We start from the raw sequence: 23,410 nt of genomic DNA on the forward strand, positions 1-23,410 counted from the left end.
CGCGTCGTGCGCGATGACGTCAGACGTCGGCGCGGTGACGTCAGACGTAGCGCGGGCGCTTAAAGGCGCCAAATTCAAAACGCAAAAATCCTCTTCATGTCCTAAGCTGGCTTTTTCCTTCCTGGCTGAGCAAGCATGGATAGCGCTGAAGGGGATAAGATTGTGCCCAACTGTAAGTAGTCCACTTGGACAAACATGGGGGACATGTTTTGTGAGTAATGCAGTTTTTTCACACCTGGTATTAGTAATGGCTTCTCCTTATAGGAGGAAGCATTAAAAACTAAGCAGGAGAAAAAGAGGATCAAGAGGTGTGCGTTATGCGCAAAAAAATTGGACGATAACGCTAAGAGACCCATATGCTCGGATTGTACTTCAAAAATAGTTAATGACGAGCAGCATAACCTATTACAAGGTATTCGTGTAATGGTGCGGGAAGAGGTGCAGGCATTAAAAGAGCAAACCCTCGACGCCCAGCCAGGACCCTCCCGGAAAAGGGCCCGCACCGAAATTTATGGGATCTCTTCACCCGAACATTCCGAGGGAGAGTTTTCGGACAACTCCTCGGAAGTGTCAACCCCCATACTAGAAGGGGATAAAAAGTTCTTTTTTTCAAACACAGACCTGGAAGAACTTATCTCCGCAGTCCGTAATACCATGGAACTCACTGATACACCGCAGGTCAGATCAGTGCAAGACGAAATGTTTGGGGGCCTCAGAACTTGCTACAAGAAATTCTTTCCGGTTAACGAAAACCTGCGAAACCTGATCTTAGACGAGTGGCGTAAACCCACACGAGGATCCAGCATCCAAAAAGAGTTCAGAGAGAGACTCTCCTTTTCGGCGGAGGATTCCTCTCTTTGGTGTATAATCCCCAAAGTTGATGTTCCAGTTGCAAAACTGACAAAAGAAACGGCGCTCCCCTTCGAAGACTGTTCCCAGTTAAAAGATCCGAAGAAGCGTAAAATGGAGGGATTCCTGAAAGGCGTATGGGAATCAGCCTCCACGGTCATAGAGACCAACATAGCGGCCACATCTGTGGCAAGATCCCTGCACCTGTGGCTGGATCAGCTGGATTCCCATCTACACTTAAAAACCCCTAGGGAAGAGCTTGTCAAATGCCTACCCCTAATCAAAAAAGCGACAGCTTTTTTAGCGGACACATCAGGGGAGTCCGTGAGGTTCGCGGCAAGAAATGCGGCCCTAGGAAATGCGGCCAGAAGGGCCTTATGGCTGAGATCATGGGCAGGAGACCAGACATCCAAGTCCAGGCTATGTACGATCCCTTTGACGGGCGAATATCTGTTTGGGCCAACACTGGACAAAATTTTGGAGAAAGCAGCAGATAAAAAACTAGGCTTTCCAACAGACTACCTGCCCAAGAAAACCACTCCCTTTCGGAAAGAATACATCCCAAGGGGAAAAGGCAAAGGAAAGACGGGTAGGTGGTCCTACCCGAAAGGGGGCAGAGGGAGAACTTCAGGGTTTCCCTCTAGATTTGACCCGAGATAAAAAAAATCACGGTGGGGGGGAGACTTCTCCAATACTCAAAAAACTGGCTGCAGATCTAAAAAAGCCCCTGGGTTCTGGAGATAGTCTCTACAGGCTACAAAATTAGGCTAAACTCAAATCCCCCCGATAATTTCTGCATAACACCGCTGCAGCCCCCCATCCTCCAAGCAAAATTGGAGGAGGGTGTATTTAATTTGATTAACATAGGAGCAGTTATTCCTGTCCCTGCGGCGGAACAAGGCCAGGGTTATTATTCCCGTTTATTTTTGGCCCCAAAGCCAAACGGCAAACATAGAGTTATTTTGAATTTAAAAAAGCTAAATGCTTATGTAAATAATTATACGTTTAAAATAGAAACCATACACTCAACGGTCCCATTAATAGGTCAGGGTAATGTCATGTGTACCATAGACCTAAAAGATGCGTATTTCCACATCCCCATCCATCCTACATCTCAAAAATTCTTAAGATTTTCAGTGTATATGGATAATACCATATGACATTTTCAATTTATCTGTCTACCGTTCGGCATTTCCTCAGCCCCTAGAGTGTTCACAAAAATCATGATTGAACCAGTTAGGTTCCTGCGGGAACGCAATATTAAGATCGTCCCTTATTTAGACGACCTGCTACTGATAGCAAGCGACGCCAAAACTATGAGGGCTCAGTTAGAAGAGACACTACAGCTACTCAGGAAACTAGGCTGGATCATTAATTATGAAAAATCTAGTCTAGTCCCAGAAACCAAAAAGATTTTTTTTAGGGATCCTTCTGGATTCAAATAAAAATCGATCGTTTCTACCCGAATCAAAAATTTCCCACATCTTGAAAGAGATTCGAAATTTCCGGAAGAAAAGAGGTGTCAGTAAGGGACACAATGCATATTCTGGGCCTAATGACGTCCTGTCTTCCGGCGGTTCCCTGGTCGCAATTTCACTCCAGGAGTTTACAACAAAAATTGTTGGCGACGTGGGATCGTTCCCAGGAATCCCTGGAAGAAAAATTCAAATTACCACTATGGGTAAAAAAAATCCCTAGATTGGTGGCTGGCCCCATCAAACCTGAGGAAAGGAGTCCAGTGGGCACTCTCTCCGTGCGTCACTATAAATACGGACGCCAGCGGTACAGGATGGGGAGCCCAAGTGGCAGGTGAAGCCTTACAGGGATCCTGGTCTAGGTCCACCAGTACCCACTCCTCCAATTATAGGGAACTAAGGGCGGTCTGGGAGGCCCTGATTAGATCGGAGGACATATTACGAGGTAGACATGTGAAAATATTATCAGATAACATGACTACGGTTTCCTTTCTCCGTCACCAGGGAGGTACCCGCTATCCTCGCCTGCAGTATATGACAAGCAAAATACTATCCTGGGCAGAGGTCAACACGGCATCCCTCTCGGCGGTCCATTTAAAAGGGACTCAAAATCAGGTGGCGGACTTCTTGAGCAGGAAGAAACTGGATCCGGGAAACTGGTCCCTCAACCCGGAAGTATTCCGACATCTTACGGACCAGTGGGGGCTACCAGAAGTGGACCTGTTTGCCTCAAGAGAAAACACAAAATGCCGGGACCTCTTCTCCCTAGATCCAGCAGACCAACCTCTAGCCCTAGATGCACTAGCCCAAGAATGGGAAACGCCCCTGGCTTATGCGTTCCCTCCCTTACCGCTAATAGCCAGATGCCTGCAAAAAATCGCACGCAGTCACATCACGGTCATATTTATCGCCCCGGCATGGCCAAAAAGACCATGGTATCCAATGTTGAAAGAGTTGGCAATACAATCTCCAATAGCGCTACCCCTCAGAGGATCTCCTATCTCAGGGCCCAGTTTTGTTCCAGAGAATCCACTGGCTAAAACTGACGGCCTGGCTGCTGAGAGGCAGAGATTAAAAAAACAGGGGCTTTCCGACAAGGTAATTAATACTTTATTCAAGAGTCGGAAATTAACCACCTCGAAAATTTATTATCGAAGTTGGGAAGTGTTCTGTACATGGTATAAACCAGAGAGCCCCAACCTAGACCGTCCGGATGTTGTTAAAATTTTAGATTTTCTGCAAGCAGGGCTAGACAAGGGTCTTAGTCCCCGAACTTTGCGGGTTCAGACAGCAGCTCTTAGTGCCCTGTTTGATAAACTTTCGGAAAACGGATGGATTAAAAGATTCCTGAAAGGGGCCAATAGATTAAAACCCTTCATGAGGGAGCCATCACCCTCATGGGATCTTAATATGGTCCTGGAGGGCCTTTGCGACCCGCCATTCAAGCCCATTAACCAGATTACGGTGAGAAATCTATCCATAAAAGTCGCCTTTCTGATCGCCATCACATCGGCTAGAAGGATTGGCGAGTTACAAGCCTTGTCTAGTAGAGAGCCCTACTTAAGGGTCTTAGATGACCGGGTAATATTCCAACACCCCCCCCCCCCCCCCCCCCCGACTTTTTACTAAAAATCGTGTCCCATTTCCATCTAAATCAAGAAATAACACTGCCATCATTCTGTCAAAATTTTAGTAACGCAAAAGAAGAACGGCTTCATAACCTAGACGTCCGTAGAGTAGTAAAAACCTACCTAGACGTTACTCAAACTTTTCGAAAGTCAGAAAAATTTTTTCTACAATACCAAGGGGCCAATAGGGGTAGACCAGCGTCAAAAGACACTATAGCGAGATGGATCAGGCTAGCAATCCAGGAGACCTACAAGACCAGAGGTTTGGCAGCTCCGGAGAGGACGAGGGCCCACTCCACCAGGGCTCTCGCCACCTCCTGGGCGGAACGCAGGGGAGCCTCAATAGATCAGATCTGCAAGGCAGCAACATGGTCCAGTATAAATACACTTGCGAGACATTATAGACTAGATCTCCACTCAAACACAGAGTTGGCCTTTGGACGGAAAGTACTCCAGGCAGTTGCCCCCCCTAAAAGGAAAGGTCTTATGATTTGGTATACCTCCATGTGTGCTGTCATGATGGACGCTATGGAAAGACAAGAATTATTCTTACCGTTAATTCCTTTTCCATGAGTCCATCATGACAGCATATGCTTTCCCACCCTTGATTGATGTATATAATGTCTCTACATACGATTAATGTCTTTCAGTGCTAATAAAAAAACTTTTGGACCTCGTATCCGTTGTGATAATTTGGAAGTCACTGGAGTCAAGCGGTGGGAGGTGGCTTTTAAAGAACTCCTTCTTCCTGTCCCAAGGATCACAGGCGGAGCAACCTCCATGTGTGCTGTCATGATGGACTCATGGAAAAGGAATTAACAGTAAGAATTATTCTTGTCTTTCACCCTCCAGTCTTTATCAAAATCAGGATCTGTTGGAGGATTATAGTGAGAACACATGATGATGTCTGAGGCACCGACAATAATTACATCACCTGTGCGATATTGAGGATATCCTCCTCCCAGTTCTGTTTTAGAACGGAATCGCAGAATGGAAATCTGAACCCCGCCTGCTGGCTAACTCGGGCGAGCATATTTTGGCTGCTTATTACTCAGTGCTAAAACACCATTGATTCACATTGGGCTATTCAGACCTGCGTTTTACATGCATTAAAAAAAAACACAGATTTTCTTATTTTGGCGTGTATTCCGCACTATTATAGTCTATGGGTGCATACAATACACAGTGCATACGCATGTTACATGTGTCTTTGCAGCCTTCTGCGTATAAAGCACGTAAAATATGCGTGTAAGGGCTCATGTCCACGGCCATATGTTTTCACCGTATATCACATCTGCTTAGATCGCACACGTGATACGCGGTGAATGGAGTCAATGAAGACTTTCATTGATCCATGCACACTGGCGTGTGGGCACTGCATATCGATACGCTAGAGAAGTCACAACATGCTCTGTTTCTCTGCATTTTACGCATGCGGCCGTTGGCACGAGCCCTTAGGCCTCCTTCCCACGAACGGATTTACGCCGCGTAAATTTGCGGCAAAAATCCGCTGCGTTGCCCCCTGCTATTAGGTTCTATTGAACCTAATAGCACAATGCTCACGGTGCGGAATTCCACCGCGGAATTACGCACCGCGATTTCTCCCGTCCTCACCCGCAGCATGCTCTATTTGCCGCGGGTGTACGCACTGACGGCTTCCATTGCAGTCAATGGAAGCCGTCCATTCATGCTATCTCCCGCTGCAACCAGCGGAAGATAGCGTGGAAAAACGCTTCCCCGCCTACCGCCGCGCGTCATATGACGCGGCCGGCCGCGTCATGTGACGCGGTGGGCGTGTCACATGACGCGACGGCGGTGGGCGGGGAAGCGTCTTCACGCTATCTTCCGCTGGTAAGTATGGGGTCTCTGGGGGGCGCCGTGACGGGCTTCACTGCGGAATATTACGCGGCGGAGCCCGTCACGCTCGTGTGAAGCCGGCCTAATACACAGTAAAAATACTCTTGTGTGAGTAAGCCCTAAGATTGATTTTTAGTGTCATGAATTCACAAAGTGTTGGAGTACATTCTGTATTTTGTGTTAGTTTTTTTAGCCTATTTTATTTGTATTTTACTTCTTTTTGTATACAATTACATATGTAAAAAGAGGGGCAGTCGCACCTTTACAATTTTTTTTTCTTTTCCTTTTTTTTATGGATGCCCCAGTTAGTGGGGAATACCTTAATTTATATATTAAGATTAGAGATGAGCGAACGTGCTCGTTTAGGACAATTACTCGATCGAGCGTCGCTTTTTTTGAGTAACTGCCTACTCGGGCGAAAAGATTCGGGGGGTAACAGGGGAACTTTCTCCCCACCACAACCCCCCCCCCCCCCCGCTCGCCCGCTGAATCTTTAAGATACATATTTTGATCACGTAGGTTGGGCATTAATGCACTGAAACTGTGTTTGGTAGAAGAAAAGCATTGAAAGCGATTAAAGGGTTATTCCATCTCTTCAAAATTAGGTCATCAGTAGCTGATCATTAGGAGCCTGCTGCCAGGGACCCCGGCTGATCAGCTGTATGTCTGGCTGCTGTTGCCCTGGATGCAGCAGGAAGCTGATGGCTCCGTACATGTGACCTGATGTGATATTGCAGGCACAGATTCCATTCACTTCAGTGGTAGCTGTGCCTGCAATACCACATTAGGCCACTACACATTGCATGGAGCTATCTTCCTGCACCATGCAGAGTGGCAGACTCCCGGTGATCGGCTGATATAACTGGCAGAACATTGCCAGCGTGCTCTGTTCAGCTATCGATAACGTATCCTGTAGATTAATCTTCAGTTTTGAAGAGCTGGAAAAAACCCCTTTTACTCAGAAAGCAAGTTGAATTTTTTTTGTTTATTTTAGTCTATTTTTTTTCTTTAGAAAAGCATTAGATGTTTTTGAGTTTCCAAAATCCTCGGAGTCGGCTTCAGATCTAGAGGTAAGATGTCTTTTCAGTTTTTGAAGCAAGAAGAACTTGTAAGGATATAAATGTAACACTGTACATTATAGTCATTACTTATTAGCCAGTGCAAATGCCTTTGAACTAAATATCCCCCCTCACAGGAGAAGCGTTCAGTACCTTGATTGTCTTTACCAGCCTCTTGTTGAATGCCTTTTCCTCGCTACCTACTCTTAATTACGTTGCCTGCATATGTAGCTTGCAGTGATGTGAATTTCATGGTTAAAGCCAATACTGTCTGCAGCTGGTTTGATGCCACTGGTTGTCTAGAACCGTGCTTTTCAAACTCTTAAGTCCCCTTTACACGCAACAATTATCGCTCAAAATTCATTCAAATAGCCAAAAATGAGCGATAAGTGTTACATTTAAACACGGGCATGTGCACTTTTATGTTCGAACAATGATTTTAAGGGTAACTTAAAATCCATCATTCAGCCACTAAGAGATAAAGCAAGCACACTTATCTTTCAATAGACCGCACGCTATTCTCCCTGAGGCATGTTTACACTAGCTGGAAGGAGAACAATGTAATCTGCCAGTAGCTGTATGCACAGCTGGGCGTGTGTTTAAACACACGCTGGGCTCTGCAAACAGCTCATGCAGGCCCTTTTACATGCAAATGAAGATGATGGTGTTAATGGCCATCAACACTTTATGCAAATAGATCGCTAAATCTTTCAGTCCTTTGAAAGATTCTTTGCGTGTAAAAGGGCCTTTAAAATCATAAGCATTCTTAACAATGAGGTCTAGCTATTCCTGATCACCTCTCTTCTCTTTTTCTTGCACTTGATACATTTATGCCACCAAGTATAGTTTGTTTAATTACATGAGAAAAATAACCAATGTTTAGCCCTTTTTAAAGGGGTTGTCTGATTGTAAACTATTAATGGCCTATCCTCAGGATAAGTCAATAGTAGATTGGCAGAGGTCTGCTGCCTGGGACCTCCACTGATCAGCTAATCAGGCTGGCGTGCACGTTCACTGAGCTGATTACTGCAGGGAGTGGACAGCTCCATTCAGTGGTCAGGCATGGTATTGTAGATAATTCATTTCAATAGGAACTTTACTAGTAGTACCAAGTCTGGCCACTACAGTAAAATTCAGCTCGGTACAAAAGTGCACCAGCCTGGCGAAGAACTGATCATCAGGGGGCCTGGGTAACAGACCCCCACCAGTCTAGTTATGATTTATCCTAAGGATAGGACATCAAGAGCTTACAACCAGACAACCCCTTTTAAGGGCTAATGCCCATGGACGGATTATCGCTGTGGAATTCACAGCCAGAAACCCGCCGCAAATTCCGCAGCAATGTCCGTGCATAGACTTGCTATGTTAAAAAAAGATTCTCCCCTGCCCACGAGCGGAATTCAACTGCGTTTTTTTTATGCTCGTGGGACAGAATCGCAGCTTGTTCTATGCTTTGCGGAAAATCGCACAAACTGCTTCCATTACAGTCAATGGGAGCTGCCCGTCCCGTTATATTCCGCGTAGCGGGCACTGCGGGAATCCGTGTCATGCGCATGCCGGGCGAGACACTTGCCGCAGATCAGGACAGGTGAGTATAGGATCTCTGGGGGTCGCCGGGTCTGAATCCACTGCGATATTTTAGTCTGAATCCGACTCAGCTGTGGACATGAGGCCTAATAAGGTGCCCCAGCTTGGTTCTTAAAAGGTTTGTACAGGGTTAGAAAACATGAGTGCTTTCTTCCAAAAACAGTGCCACACCTGTCCATGTGGTGATTGATAGTTTATCTCAGACCCGTTGAAATTAATTGGGTTAAGATGAAATAGTAGACACAAACCACACAATCCATGGACAGGTGTGAATGCGGTTTCTGAAAGATAGCAGCCATGTTTTTCTAATTCCGTATGAACATTTTAACACTCTAATGACTACCAATATGCCTTTTTATGGTGGTCGCTGAGGAGCTGTAAATAGATGTAGATATACATGGTTGGATTTGGACTGGATCCTTCAACAGGTTTATAAAAATATTGTATTAACACTTAGAGATTACATTTATAGTTTCAATGGCACCAAAATATGTGGTCACAGTTCACACAGTAAAGTGATTTGTAAAAAAAAAAAAAAAAAAAAAGTTTAAAAACCTTAGTCACTGACTTTTCAAACAACTTTTGCTTATATAATAGCAAATGTGAACCTTCATCCCTTATTCTAGTACTATAGCAATCATAAAAGTATTGTCTGTCTGTTTTAATACTGGTTGTTTTTTTTTCTAACCTGAAGGATGCAGTCTGATTCTGAAGCACGTTGTTTTGTCTAGACCAGTAAAGTGCTTCTAGTTTAACACAAGCAGAGAAGGAGTAAACCTTAAGCCACATTGGACGACGGTCGGGCAAACGATGCCTGACGCTCACCCCCGCATGTACTATCTCCCGTGCTGTTGCACAAGAGTGAGTATAGTTGGCTCACAGCGGGGCGGCTGAAGGAGATTTATTTCCTTGCTCTCCCCCGCCCCTCTCCATTCCCTTAACACAGCGGCCGTTCAGTTCAAACAGCAGCCATTCAGTACTGAATGATCATCGTTTAGGCTGCATAAAATCCTGAACGATGATCGTTCGGTGTAAACAGCAGCCATTCAGTACTGAGCGGCTGCTATGTTAAGTGAATGGAGAGGGGCGGGGGAGAGTGAGGAGTGAAATCTCCTCCAGCTGCCCCAGCCCCCTGCTTGGCCGCTCTGTCAGAGAGCTAGTAATACTTGCTCTTGTGCAGCAGCATGGGAGTGAGTACACCCAGGGACAAGTGTCAGGCATCACTTACCCAACATTCGTCCCGTGTAAATGGGCCTTTATGGAGACGGCATAGAGCAGCAGATCCACCATTTTTTTAATCAGTCTTTTACAACTCTACCTAAACTTGTTTTGCCACAGAGGAAGCTTTTGGGCTGCAATCGGGATCAGGCATTGTCTAATAGAGATATTGCCAAGTGTTGTGCATATTAGCATGTTTACCTGGAATGCTTGTGGTACGTTGTTTCCTTGGTTATTCCTATTCTCCAGCAATCCTACCTATGAAGCAATTTTTTTTTCTTTATATTTCAATGGGTTAAGTATGCCTTTCTAGACAGCAATTTGACAGTAAATACACTTTTCTTTTTTCTTTTTTTTTTTTTTGCTAAAGCTACCTCCCCCAAACCAACCATCCCCATCAAAATGGTTATCCTACAGGAAAAATCTTTTTGACCAGAAGTTTTTTGTACTTGGTGGATCCAGCTGCCAAGACCCTTGCCAAAAGGTTTTACCTCTGGGGGAACGTGTTAGATGAGCCCTAATTTCTTTGCAGCAACACTGCACAAAAAATTAAGTATTGCATGCTGGTCATTAAGGTACAACATGATATCCATATATTGTATTGTACATTCCCCTTAAGATTCAGGGTCCTTAAACTTGGGGCTTTAATATGCTTTGTGCTTCAGTTCCTTTTTTCAATATGTCTCCTTGTCTATGGTAAATTGAAATATTTTTGTTGCCAAGTCCTGAATGCCTTCTGAAAATGTTCCTCTTCTCCCCCGCCCATTCATAATGGGATTTGATCCCCTCAGTAATGGCTCCCATATGGAGCTGTATTTCAACTGTCTGAATGTGGCCTTTCTCATAGACCTAACTAGAGTGCATATACTTTTTCTTGCCACTCTGGAAAGAGTTTGCGTACAACTAATTTGCATATGGCTGAAACTTGCCAGACAAGCAAATGCAAAGTCTGATTAAAATCCCTTTTAGACCCAACGATTCTTGCTTAAAAATCGCTCAAACCTCCCCCGTCCCCTATACATTGTTGGTTATATAGCTGTACAAGTTTATACAAGTTGATAACGGTTTCTTGGAATCAATCGATTCTAAATATGCCGAGAATTCCTGTTGTGATGCCCATTTTTTTTCGCCCCTGCGTGGGGTCTATGCGGCAGGAATGTTGCCAACAGTTTAAAATTGCCTTCAATAAATACTTTTGAAACATAAAAATTGCTCACAGCCGTCTTTTGAGCGATAACCGTTGCGTCTAAATGCACAGATATCGGGCAGTTTTCGTGCACGAGCCGTTCATCGCTCAATTCAAGAAAACTAGAATTGAACAATGAACTCTTATCAGCGGTGCAGGCTGTTATTACAGTCAGCAGCGCTGATAAGATTCTTACAGCCCGTGTCCCAATGGTAGTTCACCGCTGTAATCATGGAGAACAATACAGCTGTTTGCTTATGCAGAACAGCTGTATTGTTTGTCAAGCTATAGCGGCCGTGTCCCACTCCACCTGCATGGCTCTTTTGTAGCTACTTTAGCCTATGCAGAGATGATCGCTCAAAACTGTCACTCAGACGGTCGTTTGAGTGATCATCTGTCAGTATAAATGGTGTCTTAGTATGCAGTGTTTTCTTTGCATTATGTATTAAAAAAACAAAAAAACTGACCAGTTCTTGTATTTCAGGTGACAGCTGTAAAAGTGAAACTATTGAGTCCGATGGCTTCCTGCAGCAGGTACTCGCTGGGCCATTCAGTGATGTCGTCTGAATATATCCTATTTGCTGTTTTAGTAAAAAGGAAACGTAATTGTTTTCTGAGATGCAGTCTGCTGGTTGCACATTATACATATTGTATTGTATTTACATCACTGCTGTGCAAAGTTATGATACTAAACACCATGGATTGTTTAAAAAACGGACAAATGCAAAGACTTTAGTTACAATTGTGTTACATATAAACTACATGGAACATTATGTCTTTGATGTTTTTCATATACACAGGCAAAAGAATACCCCAAACTGGCCTAGAAGACAATCTTCCAGAAAAACTGAAGCCCAGAAGGTATATATTTTTTATATAACCTTTTGGCGCTCATCGCATGCAAATGTAACTCGCATGCTTCAGTTAATGTTTGACGCTGAAAACAGTAAGTAAGTGGCAGAAAACCTCTGTATTTGTTGCTTTACCTGCTAAGTTGCAGACATACTGCGTTAAAGGGTTTCTCAGTATATACGTTTTGGGGTTTTTTTGCTGCTCCACCAGTTCATAAAGTACTAATGGGCAATGCTTTGCTTATTGCCCTTCAGCAATCGGGACAGTAAGGCCACTCTCGCACACGGGGGCAGCATGTTTTAGCGCATCCCATCACTGTGATCAATAATGAGGTGCGCTAAATGATGTGAAATAGAGCAGAGAGCGCTTAAAAATAGTGGCGCTGGAAAGTGCTGTCCAGCGCCGCGATCAAGTGCGGGGCTGCGAGGCCCTATTTAAATCAATGGAAGCGTTATACTGCAATTACTGCAGCATTCAAAACTCCATTGTACTGGCAGTAAAAAATGCCTGTGTGAGATGCCAAAGATTTGACCTGTTAAGCAGGATTTTTTTTTAACCCTTTGCGATCCAATTTTGGATTCAGGGGGTCCTAGGGGGTTTTCTCTTTCTGCCATTATACAATGGTGCCGCCTGCTGGCTAGAGCCAGTACTGTCGTATTGGACATGCTGGAGAGGGCCCCCCCCCCATCCCGACAAGAGAGCGGCCAGTAATATACAGTAAGAATACCCTGCTGGACGTCTTCCAACATCGGAAGCTTTACAGCCTTCAATCAGAATGTCTTTAGACATCAGTGGATGGAAAAGGGTTAATTCTTCACTAGACATTATTTCATTTTAAGTCTCTATGCTCTACAGAAGGATGTAAGTTTATATAATGGGCACTTAATGCAACAGGACGTAACCGTCCTGTGGATTGCACGGGCTCAGAATATTATAAGATTACACAGATAATACATTTTTTGTAGTCTGATCCTGAAGTCTCCTGTTACTCCCTTCCAGCCACCATCTATTCTCGTGTCTGTTGGTTATCAGTCAGCAATACAGTTCTTGCAGTCAAAAAATACAGAAACTCCTTAACGTCAATGGGATCTGCCTTTGTGGATCTGTTCGTTTCATAAAGGCTCTTTCACGCAGGATAATGATTGGCATTGACCGCAGAATGTAAGCAGTTAAATGGCCATGATCGCAGCTAGTGCCAACTGCGGCCATTGTTGGTGATTGTCAACACTAAGAAACAGCTGATAGCTGGGTATGGTGCTGGCGTGAGTCCTGAGCTTGCTCTATACTCTCCCCAGGCGACCTATGACGGATATATTAGTTACAGGGTGTTATAGACTTAAAGGGGTTATCCCACCATAGAATTTATTACCTATCCACATGGTCTTTCCAAGGATCATGAGAAAAGTACACCAAGAGTCTGCCAGGTGAATGCCACATGTAAGCACCCCTCCCATATACGTGAATGGAGCAGCGGGCAGGTATGCGTGTCTCCACTTCATTCACCCATGAGACTTTGGGTTCGGCATTCTCATTTATCACCTATCATGTGGATAGTAGATGCTAAAGGATTTCATGGGATAACCCATTTAATACTAGTTTGTAGACTAACTAAAGTCATATATTTCTGCATTAATGTTGATATTTAAATTAAAATTAACCATTTTGAAAACTCGCTTTTTTTATTGCTTTGCATTAATAAAAAAAATTGTTGCAAAACTTCTCATTACCTTTATTTTAAGTGTTTTCAATGTTTTACTCTCTTCCCTTCAGCAGATTGTTGACCATAAAGACAGCGTTTTCTCTGATGGGGAAATGAGTTGGACCTTGGATTATCGAAGAAAACCCTCATTATCTGTAGACTACAGCCGTAAAAGGCAAAAGAGTAAAAGTAGGCTTAAAGGTGAGTCCTTTTGAGATAAAATGCTGCTAATCCTTGAAAGTTATAAAATTTTCCTTTTGTAGATTAGATTTACAGGTATTTTGTACTCTGAGCAATAAATGCACTAGATACATTTTTCACTCCTTTACCTCACTCACAAAGCTCTGCATGGCGTTGCGCCAGCATACATCGCCTCCCTACTGTCAGTACACCACCCAGCCCGCTCACTCCGATCGGCTAACGCACTCAGACTAAACACCTCTGTAATACGAACTTCACATGCTCGCCTACAGGACTTCACCAGAGCAGCACCCATCCTCTGGAACACTCTACCCCAAGGCATCCAGACAATCCCCGATGCACGAAATTTCAGACGTGCCTTAAAAACGCACCTCTTCAGGGAGGCATACCAAATCTCCTGACCTAGTCCCTCGCCCCTCCCTATGGTGCCCCACCCTGTTTGCCTTCTAATAAATGATCGGTACATGAAATTTCCTATTGCCTGTGTTCCCCACCTCCTGTACCACCCCCAACCCATTTGTGTCTAACCCAATGTACCTCACATTGTAATTGTTGCAATTGTTGTATCGTTTTGCATTTATCCATGCCTGAAAGCGCTGCGGAATAAGTTGGCGCTATACAAATAAAGATTGCTGCTGTCTGGCTAGGTGTTCGTTAGTATTCTATAGCAACTCGTGCCGCTATGCAGTACCTTTGACATCACCATCATGTGATCAGGGGCGGAACATGTAAGTCATTCACAAATAAGTATAGAACAATACCTCTGCAGCTCCACCTATTGGAAAACAGCATTCCGGCAAATCAATGTCAGATTCTTTAGACAAGCCTTATAACGATGATTGGGAATTGAAAACCAAGCCAGAATACCATAAACAGACTGCTGTTTTGGGGGTTTTGCCTCATTAGTGTGCAGTAGGTTTCTGACTTGGCTAATGAGAGGCCTACAGACACGGGTCAGAAAGGGTGTAGTTTCTCCTTAAGGAGAGCACCTAGAAGGCGATTGAGGAGACGTATAAGACCATCCATGCTCCTCAGAAGGTAGCATTCCTACAACTTCATATTTCCCCAATAGGTGGCGCTGCAGAGGTATTAGCTCCATGTTCACCATTTGCATATTTCTCATAGTTAATGGCCTTTCATGCAGATTAAAGTAAAGCGTGTCAGTTTACTCCATTTGTGTGTTTTTGTTTTTTTTTGTTCAGTACTTCCCTTGTCTTCACAAAGTTCAGATGAGGGAGAAAAGCCTGAAAAGAAGGTTTGTTTGTTTCCCTTTTATATTATTGCAAGCAACGAAAATGTATCAATTTTTTATTGTTTTCTTTGCTTATATGTATCTAAAATAAAAACAAGTTTTCAGATGGTCCTAGTGAACAATATTTTACTGTTCTGTGTATATGGCTCCTAATCATACCTACTGTATGTGCGCTAGTTTGTAGCATGTAATGAAGAACCACAACTTCTGCCAACACTATGTGGAGTGTGAGCCTGCAGTCATGTGGTACTCCACTGCTGAGCACTGGAAAGCTGTTTGTGGTCAGTGCACACTGTTCTTAATAACATAGTATGTTGGGCTGAAGGGAGACAATATCCGTGTAGCTCAGCCTGTTTCCACCTTCCCCATACCCCCTTTGGTGATCCAGAGGAAAGCAAAAAGAAACCAATGAGACAGAAGCTAATTTAGCCTATTTAGGGGGAAAAATTCCTTCCCGGCTCCATAATGGCGTCAGAATAATCCCTGGATCAACGTTTTGAAAATTTCTACCTCAGTCTAAGACATGGAGCATAAACCCCGCTGGTTATTTAATGTCTATATCCTGTAATATCATAGCGCTCTAGAAAGGCATCTGGTCCCCTCTTAAACTCCTCTATGGATTATGCCATCACCACGTCCTCGGGACCTGAATAATTTGGGAGCTTGGATAGAAAAATGGCAAATGAAGTTTAATGATAAATGTAAGGTTCTGCACATGGGCAGTAAAAACTGATGCCAATATACACGAAATGAGGTATTGCTAGGGAAAAGGGATATGGAAAAAGACCTAGTGGTACTAGTTCACTGTAGACTTAACTGGAGGAATCAATGCCAGTCAGCTGCTGCAAAAGCAAATAAAGCCTTGGGTTGCATTAAAAGAGTTATAAGAACATTATTCTTCCACTATATAAGGCACTCATCAGGCCTCAACGCCAATCCAGTGGTACAACCCTGGTCTCAATAGAGTCCCTAAATATAAGAAATAGTGGTCTATCAAGTCACTTAGTTCCTTTACAACCCTTGGGTGTATTCCATCTGTGCCTGGCGATTTGTCGATTTGAATCTTCAAATAACCGGCTCTACACTTCTTCCTGAGTTAGGCAGGTGATATTTTTTCCCCTGCATCTCATGTCACATTTCTTTTTCCTTCGTGAATACACTTGAAAAAAAACAACTATTTAATAGATTGTTAGTTAATAATAAGTCCAGGATGGCCCTCCCTCTATTTGGTTCCCCTACAAGTTGGGTAAGGTAGTTATCTTTAATTGTTCTCAAGAACTTATCACCCCTGTGAGATTCGCAGGTTTTGTCTTCCCATATTATATCCGGATAATTAAAGTCTCCCATAATAATTACTTCAGTGCAGTTTGACACCTCTTCTATTTGCCTTATTAAGTTTTCAGTATTTTTTTTTATTTTTGGTGGCCTATAGAAAACTCCTATCAGGATTCTATTTGTTTTCCCTTCCTGTATTTCTACCCACAGAGATTCCACGTGTTCATTTCCTACACCTAGATCTTCTTGTAGCCTCGGTATTAAAGGGGTTGTCCCGCGCCGAAACGGGTTTTTTTTTTTTTTTAAACATAAACCCCCCCCCCCCCCGTTCGGCGCGAGACAACCCCGATGCAGGGGTTAAAAAAACACACCGGGTAGTACTTACCCGAATCCCGGCGGTCCGGCGTCTTCATACTTACCTGCTGAAGATGGCCGCCGGGGTCTGCTCCCTCCATGGACCGCAGCTCTTCTGTGCGGTCCATTGCCGATTCCAGCCTCCTGATTGGCTGGAATCGGCACGTGACGGGGCGGAGCTACACGGAGCCGGCATTCTGCACGAGCGGCTCCATTGAAGAGAGCAGAAGACCCGGACTGCGCAAGCGCGGCTAATTTGGCCATCGGAGGGCGAAAATTAGTCGGCTCCATGGGAACGAGGACGCTAGCAACGGAGCAGGTAAGTATAAAACTTTTTATAACTTCTGTATGGCTCATAATTAATGCACAATGTACATTACAAAGTGCATTAATATGGCCATACAGAAGTGTATAGACCCACTTGCTGCCGCGGGACAACCCCTTTAAGTAGGTTTTAACATACAGACATACCCCTCCCCCATTCTGGTTCCCACGGTCTCTGCTGAAGAGACCGTAACCTTGTAAATTCACCGCCCAATTGCACTTATCAAGCCATGTTTCTGTTATTTCTACTATGCTGTAATTTTCTTCAGACATTTTAACTTCAAGCTCACCCACTTTACTGAGCAGACTTCTTGTATTCGTTGCCATACACTTTATATGGTTGTTCTTTCTATTCATTTTGCTACTTATGGCCCAATTAGCTGTTCTATCAGTTCTAATTGTACTAACCCCACCCCCCTGCTCGGCCCCCATTCCTAATATTTGGTCCCTGGTCACTGCCCCCCACCTCCCCCCATTACTCTTCACCACCCCAGTCCCTAGTTTAAACACTCCTCAAACCTTCTAGCCATCTTCTCCTCTACCACAGCTGCACCCTCCCCATTGAGATTCAGCCTGTCCCTACTGTAGAACCTGTAGCCGACAGCAAAGTAGGCCCAGTTTTCTAGGAACCCAAATCTCTCCTTTCTACACCACCTCTGGAGCCATTTGTTTACCTCCCTAAGCTTCCTCTGCCTTTCTGGTGTGGCTTGTGGTGCAGGTAGTATTTCCGAGAAAACTACCTTGGAGGTCCTCGCCCTAAGCTTGTTGAACACCATTATGATCCACGTTACTATGTAAAACAATGTGTCATGTGAGGGAAGGGGAAGGACAGAGACTCATTATCAGGGATCAACCTCCTGTACTACAGTCGGCAGCTCTTCCTGCTGAGCCATTCAGCTGTCCAGACAGCTCCCTTGCATAACCTTGTTCTTGTTCCTGCTTCTGGTTCCTAATTGGCTCCTCCCTGTTCCTTAATTGAACTTCCTATAAAAGCCTGGCCTTTCCTCCAGTTCCTTGTGAGACGTTTGTGCCTCACAGCCATACTCGAGCTCCATTACCTGCCTGCTCTCTGAGACCTACTGGCATTCCTCTTGACAACGTTACCTGCTTCCTTCCTTGTACTGCAAACTGTGATCCCAACTCCTGGCTCCCCTCTGACTACGTTCTTCGTCTGTACAGGCTACAACACCAGAGGCTCCAACCAAGAACCGGACTGGTTACACTCATTGGGCTGCGTACTCTTATTTTATTTTCAAGAAGTGAAAAGCCAACAAGTAAATTGCAACTCAGTTGAGGGGTCTGCCACATTGTAATGGAGGGAAAATTGCCACACTACGGCAAAATTACAAGGTCATAGGGGTGATATAGAGGCCATCATTATGTTGAAGACCTCATTGAGGACTTTACTGACTAATACAGTTGTCCTCTGAGATTGCTTTTGATAGCTTTCTATTCTTTCTTTTCTGGCCTGGACAATCATAAAGGTCTTTCCAGCCAATTTGTCACAATATTTACCACAGGAATTGACTGAAATGCCAACTGTAGCATCCCATATGCCATACCATAGGTATGAATTCCATAACCGTGACAGCCACCATGCCACATCTGTTTCTCTGATATGTATTCCCATATATGTATTGTCAGCCCTGGTCCTCCCGCAAACACACCTACTTGCCTCTTTCTCTCTCTTCTACACTGTCCATGAGAAAGTGATATACGCGTGACCAGTCAGCTCCTGCAGAAGCCTGTGGCTGATATAGTTACAAGACTTGCGCATCTTGATCCCCAGACACAGCAAGGTGCTCATTGTTTTGAAGGGTTATGCTACTTCCTTCATAAAAATGCATACAAGGCAAATTTACCCTTTTGGATAAACTACTTTTAAGGGTTCTGTCAACTGTGTCCTGCCATCACGTTTGGATTTGTTTGTTTTCTCTGTAGTTCTTACTATTGTTGAGGTCCAAAAATTAAAATGGGCCTGTAAACATACCTGTGTATACCTCTGAATAAGGCCTCCTTCAAACGGGCAATAAAGTTGCACAATTTTGTCGAGTTGCTACAATAGTACAAATCGCATGTATGTGAAGCCGATCCTTTCCTATGGGTTCCTTCACACATGCAATGTTTTATAGCATACAGCAACCCGACACAAAAAGCATACGGGTCTGGCAATATGCCCGCGACACGTGAGGTTTTGTAGCCCATGTTTCCCTATGGAGCCTTCCTCTGTTGCATTGCATGAAAACGTGATTTTCACATGGTTCAATGCAACTTTGACAGTAGGAAATCCTACTGTCAAAGCCCTAATCTAAAAGCCCTAGCTGCAAGAAAAAAAAAAAACACATACATCACCTCTCCAGCGCTGTCAGCCTGGCCTCATGTTCTCCCCAGGTCCCAGACACTCTTCTCCTTCATCTCTTCTGGCCGGGGATTGAAAAATCCCTGCATCCTGGAAGTGCTGGCTGTCATTGGCTGATACTGAACCAATCACAGCCATTCATCCAGTGCTGGCTGTGATTGGCCAAGTGTCAGCCAGTCGCAGCCAGCGCTTCCAAGAGGCAGGGATTTTTCAATCCCCGGTCAGAAGAGAAGACAAGTGCCAGGATCTCGAAGCGCTGCGGAATATGTTGGCGCTATACAAATAAACTTTATTATTATTATTATTATATTATCTCGAGAAGAAGCTACAGCAGAGCCACGGACAACACTTGTAGTACTGTCAGAAGAGTGTGAACCAAATATTTTGCAAATCTTGTCCGCTTTGCTGCTTAGTCTCAGGCTTAAGAACGGGTGCGGAATTTCCATGTGGAAAGTCCACACAGAAATTCTGCGGCAATTCTGCACCGTGTGAACCCAGCCTTAGTCTGGTTGTTGTGTGACAGTCCTTCTAAGGCATTGAATAAATCTCACCAATATGTAACTATATATATGCTGTTCCACTTAGTCACAATTTTTTTCTTTAATATGTGTAGGGGAAACCTTTGAAATACACAGGAATTAAAAAAGGAACTAGACAAAGAGGTGTGGCAGAAAGTCTTTCATTTTCAGACTTAAAGCTTCCAGGTGTCTCGGCTCTGCTAACCCCAAGGCATTCCCAACCACAAACTTCAGGTGGGTTTGTGTTTAATTAAGAGGATGTTCATTCATTGTGTGCTAAAGGGTTTTTCCGGACACAAATACTATTGATGACCTATCCTCAGGATAGGTCATCAATAGTTCATCAGCCTGGAACCCCACCCCCGTTCCAGGCTGCGGCCGATCAGCTAAGCGGGCTCATCTTGTCAGCCCTGCAATACACAGAGGTCAGAGCAGAATACCCCTGAGTATTGCAGTGCGGACAGCATGCGCCCGCTCAGCTGGGTTTCCGAACGGGGGGGCCCCAGGCTGATCAACTATTGATCCGAATGATAGGTCATCATTCGATTTGTGCCTGGAAAACCACTTTAACCCCTTAAGGATGTAGCCCCTTTTCTTTCTTTCTTTTTTTTTTTTTACCCTCCCTTCCTCCATGCTCCCCATTTTCGGCTTATTTATACCTCGACATAGCTGCCTGAGGACTTGTTTTTTTCAGTACCATATAATGTACTTAAAAACTTTAAAAAAAAATTCCAAGTAGAGTGAAAAATAGAAAAAACGAAAATCCGGCAACTTTGGGGGTCTTGTTTCTTCGGCGTACATGCTGCAACAAAAATGACATAACTTTATTCTACGGGTCAGTACGATTACTAAAATATCAAATTCATAAATAATTTTATCGGGAAGTTGTACTACTTTTATTTTTTTTTCTGAAGAGATTTAATTTGTTTAAATTATTTTTTGCCACTTCTGACGGCCATAACTTTTTTTTTTCCTGCGGGACGTCCAGTAGTTTCTATTGGTACCGTCTTGGAGTACATAGTGTTTTTTTGATCACTTTTTATTGCATTTTTTCTTGGAGACCAAAAGAGTGCACTTCTGGCATTCTTTTTATTTCTGATGACGTTCCCTGTGCGGGGTAAAGAATGCGTTACTGGTTAAAGGAGGAGCTTTACACAGCTAAAGGAGGGGAGGGTTAAAGTTTAATTTCCTATCTTTATTTATTTATTTTTTTTACTTTTTAAAACAAATTTTTTTATTTTACATTTTTTTTTTGTCTCCAAAGCGTGGAAAAAGAACAGATGCTTTGATCGCTCCTGTAGTATGATGTAATGCCATAGCATTACATTATACCACAATCTGACAGGCAATCTATCAAGCTACACCACAGGCATAGGTTAATGGGCGATCTTCAATGGCAACCCTTTTAGAAGGCCCCTGGTTGCCATGGCAACGGCACAGCACCCTGTGATCTCATATTATCGGGCAGTGTGGGATATCAATCGGGGCATTTAAAAAGTTAACTGCTCCGATCAGCGGCGCTGCTTATCGGAGCTGTTGCCGGGCGGGTGTCTGCTGTAAGAAACAGCTGACATCCGCATTGTATCAACCCCTGATCTCAAACCATACAAACCCTGATCCTCAAGGACATAAATGTGCGTCCTGTAGTGTTAAGGGGTTAAAATTTAAAGTGAAAAAAAAATGCAGTGTGTTTCTGGGCAAAGTAATATCATCCTGCACACACCTTCATCAGCCATTTAGTTTTAAGCTGCCCAAATGCCTTCAGTAGCTGTTGGTTGGCAGCTCTTTGCCTCAACTCCTCCAAACACATGAACCCTCGATTCAACCAAGCGTTTGTGTGTTTTTAGAGTGCTAGAAAGCTGAAGCCAGACAGCCCTAGAGGTGGCTTATCTATAGGGGAAGGTAGAAAAGCATTGGGCATTGAAAGTTAATCATGAAATTCACATTTGTATAGGGACCTCCTGACTTTGTCCTGACAGATGAGAATCAGAGATGATCATTGATCGCAGCTGTTAACCATTTAGATGCCACTATTTAAATAGCCTGGGGAGAGAGCTCTCTTGTCCCCCGAAAGTTTCTCATTAAATGAAATTGTAGGTAGCTGTTTCTATGTCATGGCAGGTTGGCGACTTGTGAAGGCCCCCAGGGCTGCCATGGCTGTTTGCATATTAAGCCCCTTATACAATATGTTAAGTGATACCATTGAAAAATACAACTCGCTCAACCAAAAAAAACTCCATACGGCTATGTCGATGGAAATATGAAAGTTATGATTTATTTAATGGTTTTTTTAAAGCAGGAAGTAAAAAAAAAAAATGTTAAAACAAAAAATATCCTCAAGGGGTTAATTTGCTTGCAGAATGCCTGACTGGTTTGTGTTGATTTGAATTACTACAAGATACAATTACATATTTATGAAATGTCTAAAATTTGTGAGTGCAAACATTTTTTTTTCAGGCACCTTACATTTGTCTGACTTGGATCAAGACACCCTGGATCCTCTACAAGAAATGTCTTCCCCTGAGGTTAAGATTGAGAACGTAGGTTTATAAAATCTTGTAGAATTGAATGCCTATATATTGTATAGCACTATGTAGATTGTAATGTTAGTTTATACAAAGATTGATTAAAATTGTCATGTTTTTACATATTTCTATTTTTTTTTTTTTTTAATAAAGCCACCACCACAAAGTGACGCTGCCAGCAAAATGGATATTGAGAGCAATGAAGATCAGATTGGTACTGTTTTTATGTATCTAGCTTTTTAATTACAAGTGCTATAAGTTGCATCTTCAGTCCTTTATAAAGGTGTTGTCGGTGGAGCTTTCAAGGGGAAAACCTGTCAGTGAGTGAATCTCCTCCAATTGGCGACTCTGTTAGAACAGTTTGGCACAACATTCGCTCTGCCCACACTACTCTAACTACCCATTGGCAGCCTAAAAGACTCTCCTGTAAGAAGGTCCGTTATCTTCAGACTAGAGGTTTCCATGATCCATTTAGCTGCTGTAAAGCAGATCTCTGAATGCTGTTAACAGCAGTTCAGACATGATGGCATCCCCATAATCATGTGTAGAAAATGGAATAAAAACTTTCTTGCCTTCCTCTGGATCAACAAGGAGTTTGAAACAGGCTGAACCAGATGGACATTGTCTTCATTCAGCCTAACATACTATGTAACTGCCATCAGAAAATATTAGATCGGGTTAGCAAGAGTGGAGCAATATCTGGTTTTAATTTGGTAAAAAAATATTAGATACATTCCCTTTAAGATATTCCAGAGTTCTATCCTGAGATTATGAAAGTTAGTGGTGAACTCATTCCCTGTTAGGATGTTCTATCCTGGGAGTGTACTATAGTGAGTAGTGATACAAACTCTGCGTAATGGTTCCATAAATTCATAGTGATGTCCCAGGAATCAGCGAGAACTATCCTGTTAGCGTTTGAAATACTTAGAAGAGTTGTCCAGTATTGGGTATGCTAATTTACTGAACGGATCGCTTAACTCAAACATATCGATTAGCAAAAAATATCTTGAACTTTCGTTTTCTCAGTCAGGGATTGCTTTTTTTTTTTCTCTCAATACTTTTTAATCAGTTTAGATATTTAACCCTTTCCAATCCACTGTCTGACCTCTGAAGACATTATGATTTAAGGCTGTACAGCTCTTATGTTGGAAGACGTCCGTCGGGGTTCTCTTATTGTATATTGCCAGCCTCTC

At 43.5% G+C, this 23,410-nt stretch overlaps 1 protein-coding gene across 1 annotated transcript in view; it reads left to right on the plus strand.

Annotated features, from left to right (window-relative positions):
• SYCP2L (synaptonemal complex protein 2 like) overlaps positions 1 to 23,410 on the plus strand; it is a 111,281-nt gene that overhangs the window by 64,083 nt on the left and 23,788 nt on the right. Inside the window, exons 18-27 of the mRNA XM_066578840.1 lie at positions 265 to 1,438; positions 2,050 to 2,176; positions 6,822 to 6,879; positions 11,343 to 11,392; positions 11,659 to 11,719; positions 13,481 to 13,610; positions 14,813 to 14,865; positions 19,788 to 19,926; positions 22,150 to 22,232; positions 22,371 to 22,436. Coding sequence (XP_066434937.1) covers positions 265 to 1,438; positions 2,050 to 2,176; positions 6,822 to 6,879; positions 11,343 to 11,392; positions 11,659 to 11,719; positions 13,481 to 13,610; positions 14,813 to 14,865; positions 19,788 to 19,926; positions 22,150 to 22,232; positions 22,371 to 22,436 — 1,941 coding nt within the window. The remainder of the gene's footprint in view (positions 1 to 264; positions 1,439 to 2,049; positions 2,177 to 6,821; positions 6,880 to 11,342; positions 11,393 to 11,658; positions 11,720 to 13,480; positions 13,611 to 14,812; positions 14,866 to 19,787; positions 19,927 to 22,149; positions 22,233 to 22,370; positions 22,437 to 23,410) is intronic.

This window comes from Eleutherodactylus coqui, chromosome 9 (assembly GCF_035609145.1).
Source record: "Eleutherodactylus coqui strain aEleCoq1 chromosome 9, aEleCoq1.hap1, whole genome shotgun sequence".
Classification (NCBI taxonomy): Eukaryota; Metazoa; Chordata; class Amphibia; order Anura; family Eleutherodactylidae; genus Eleutherodactylus; species Eleutherodactylus coqui.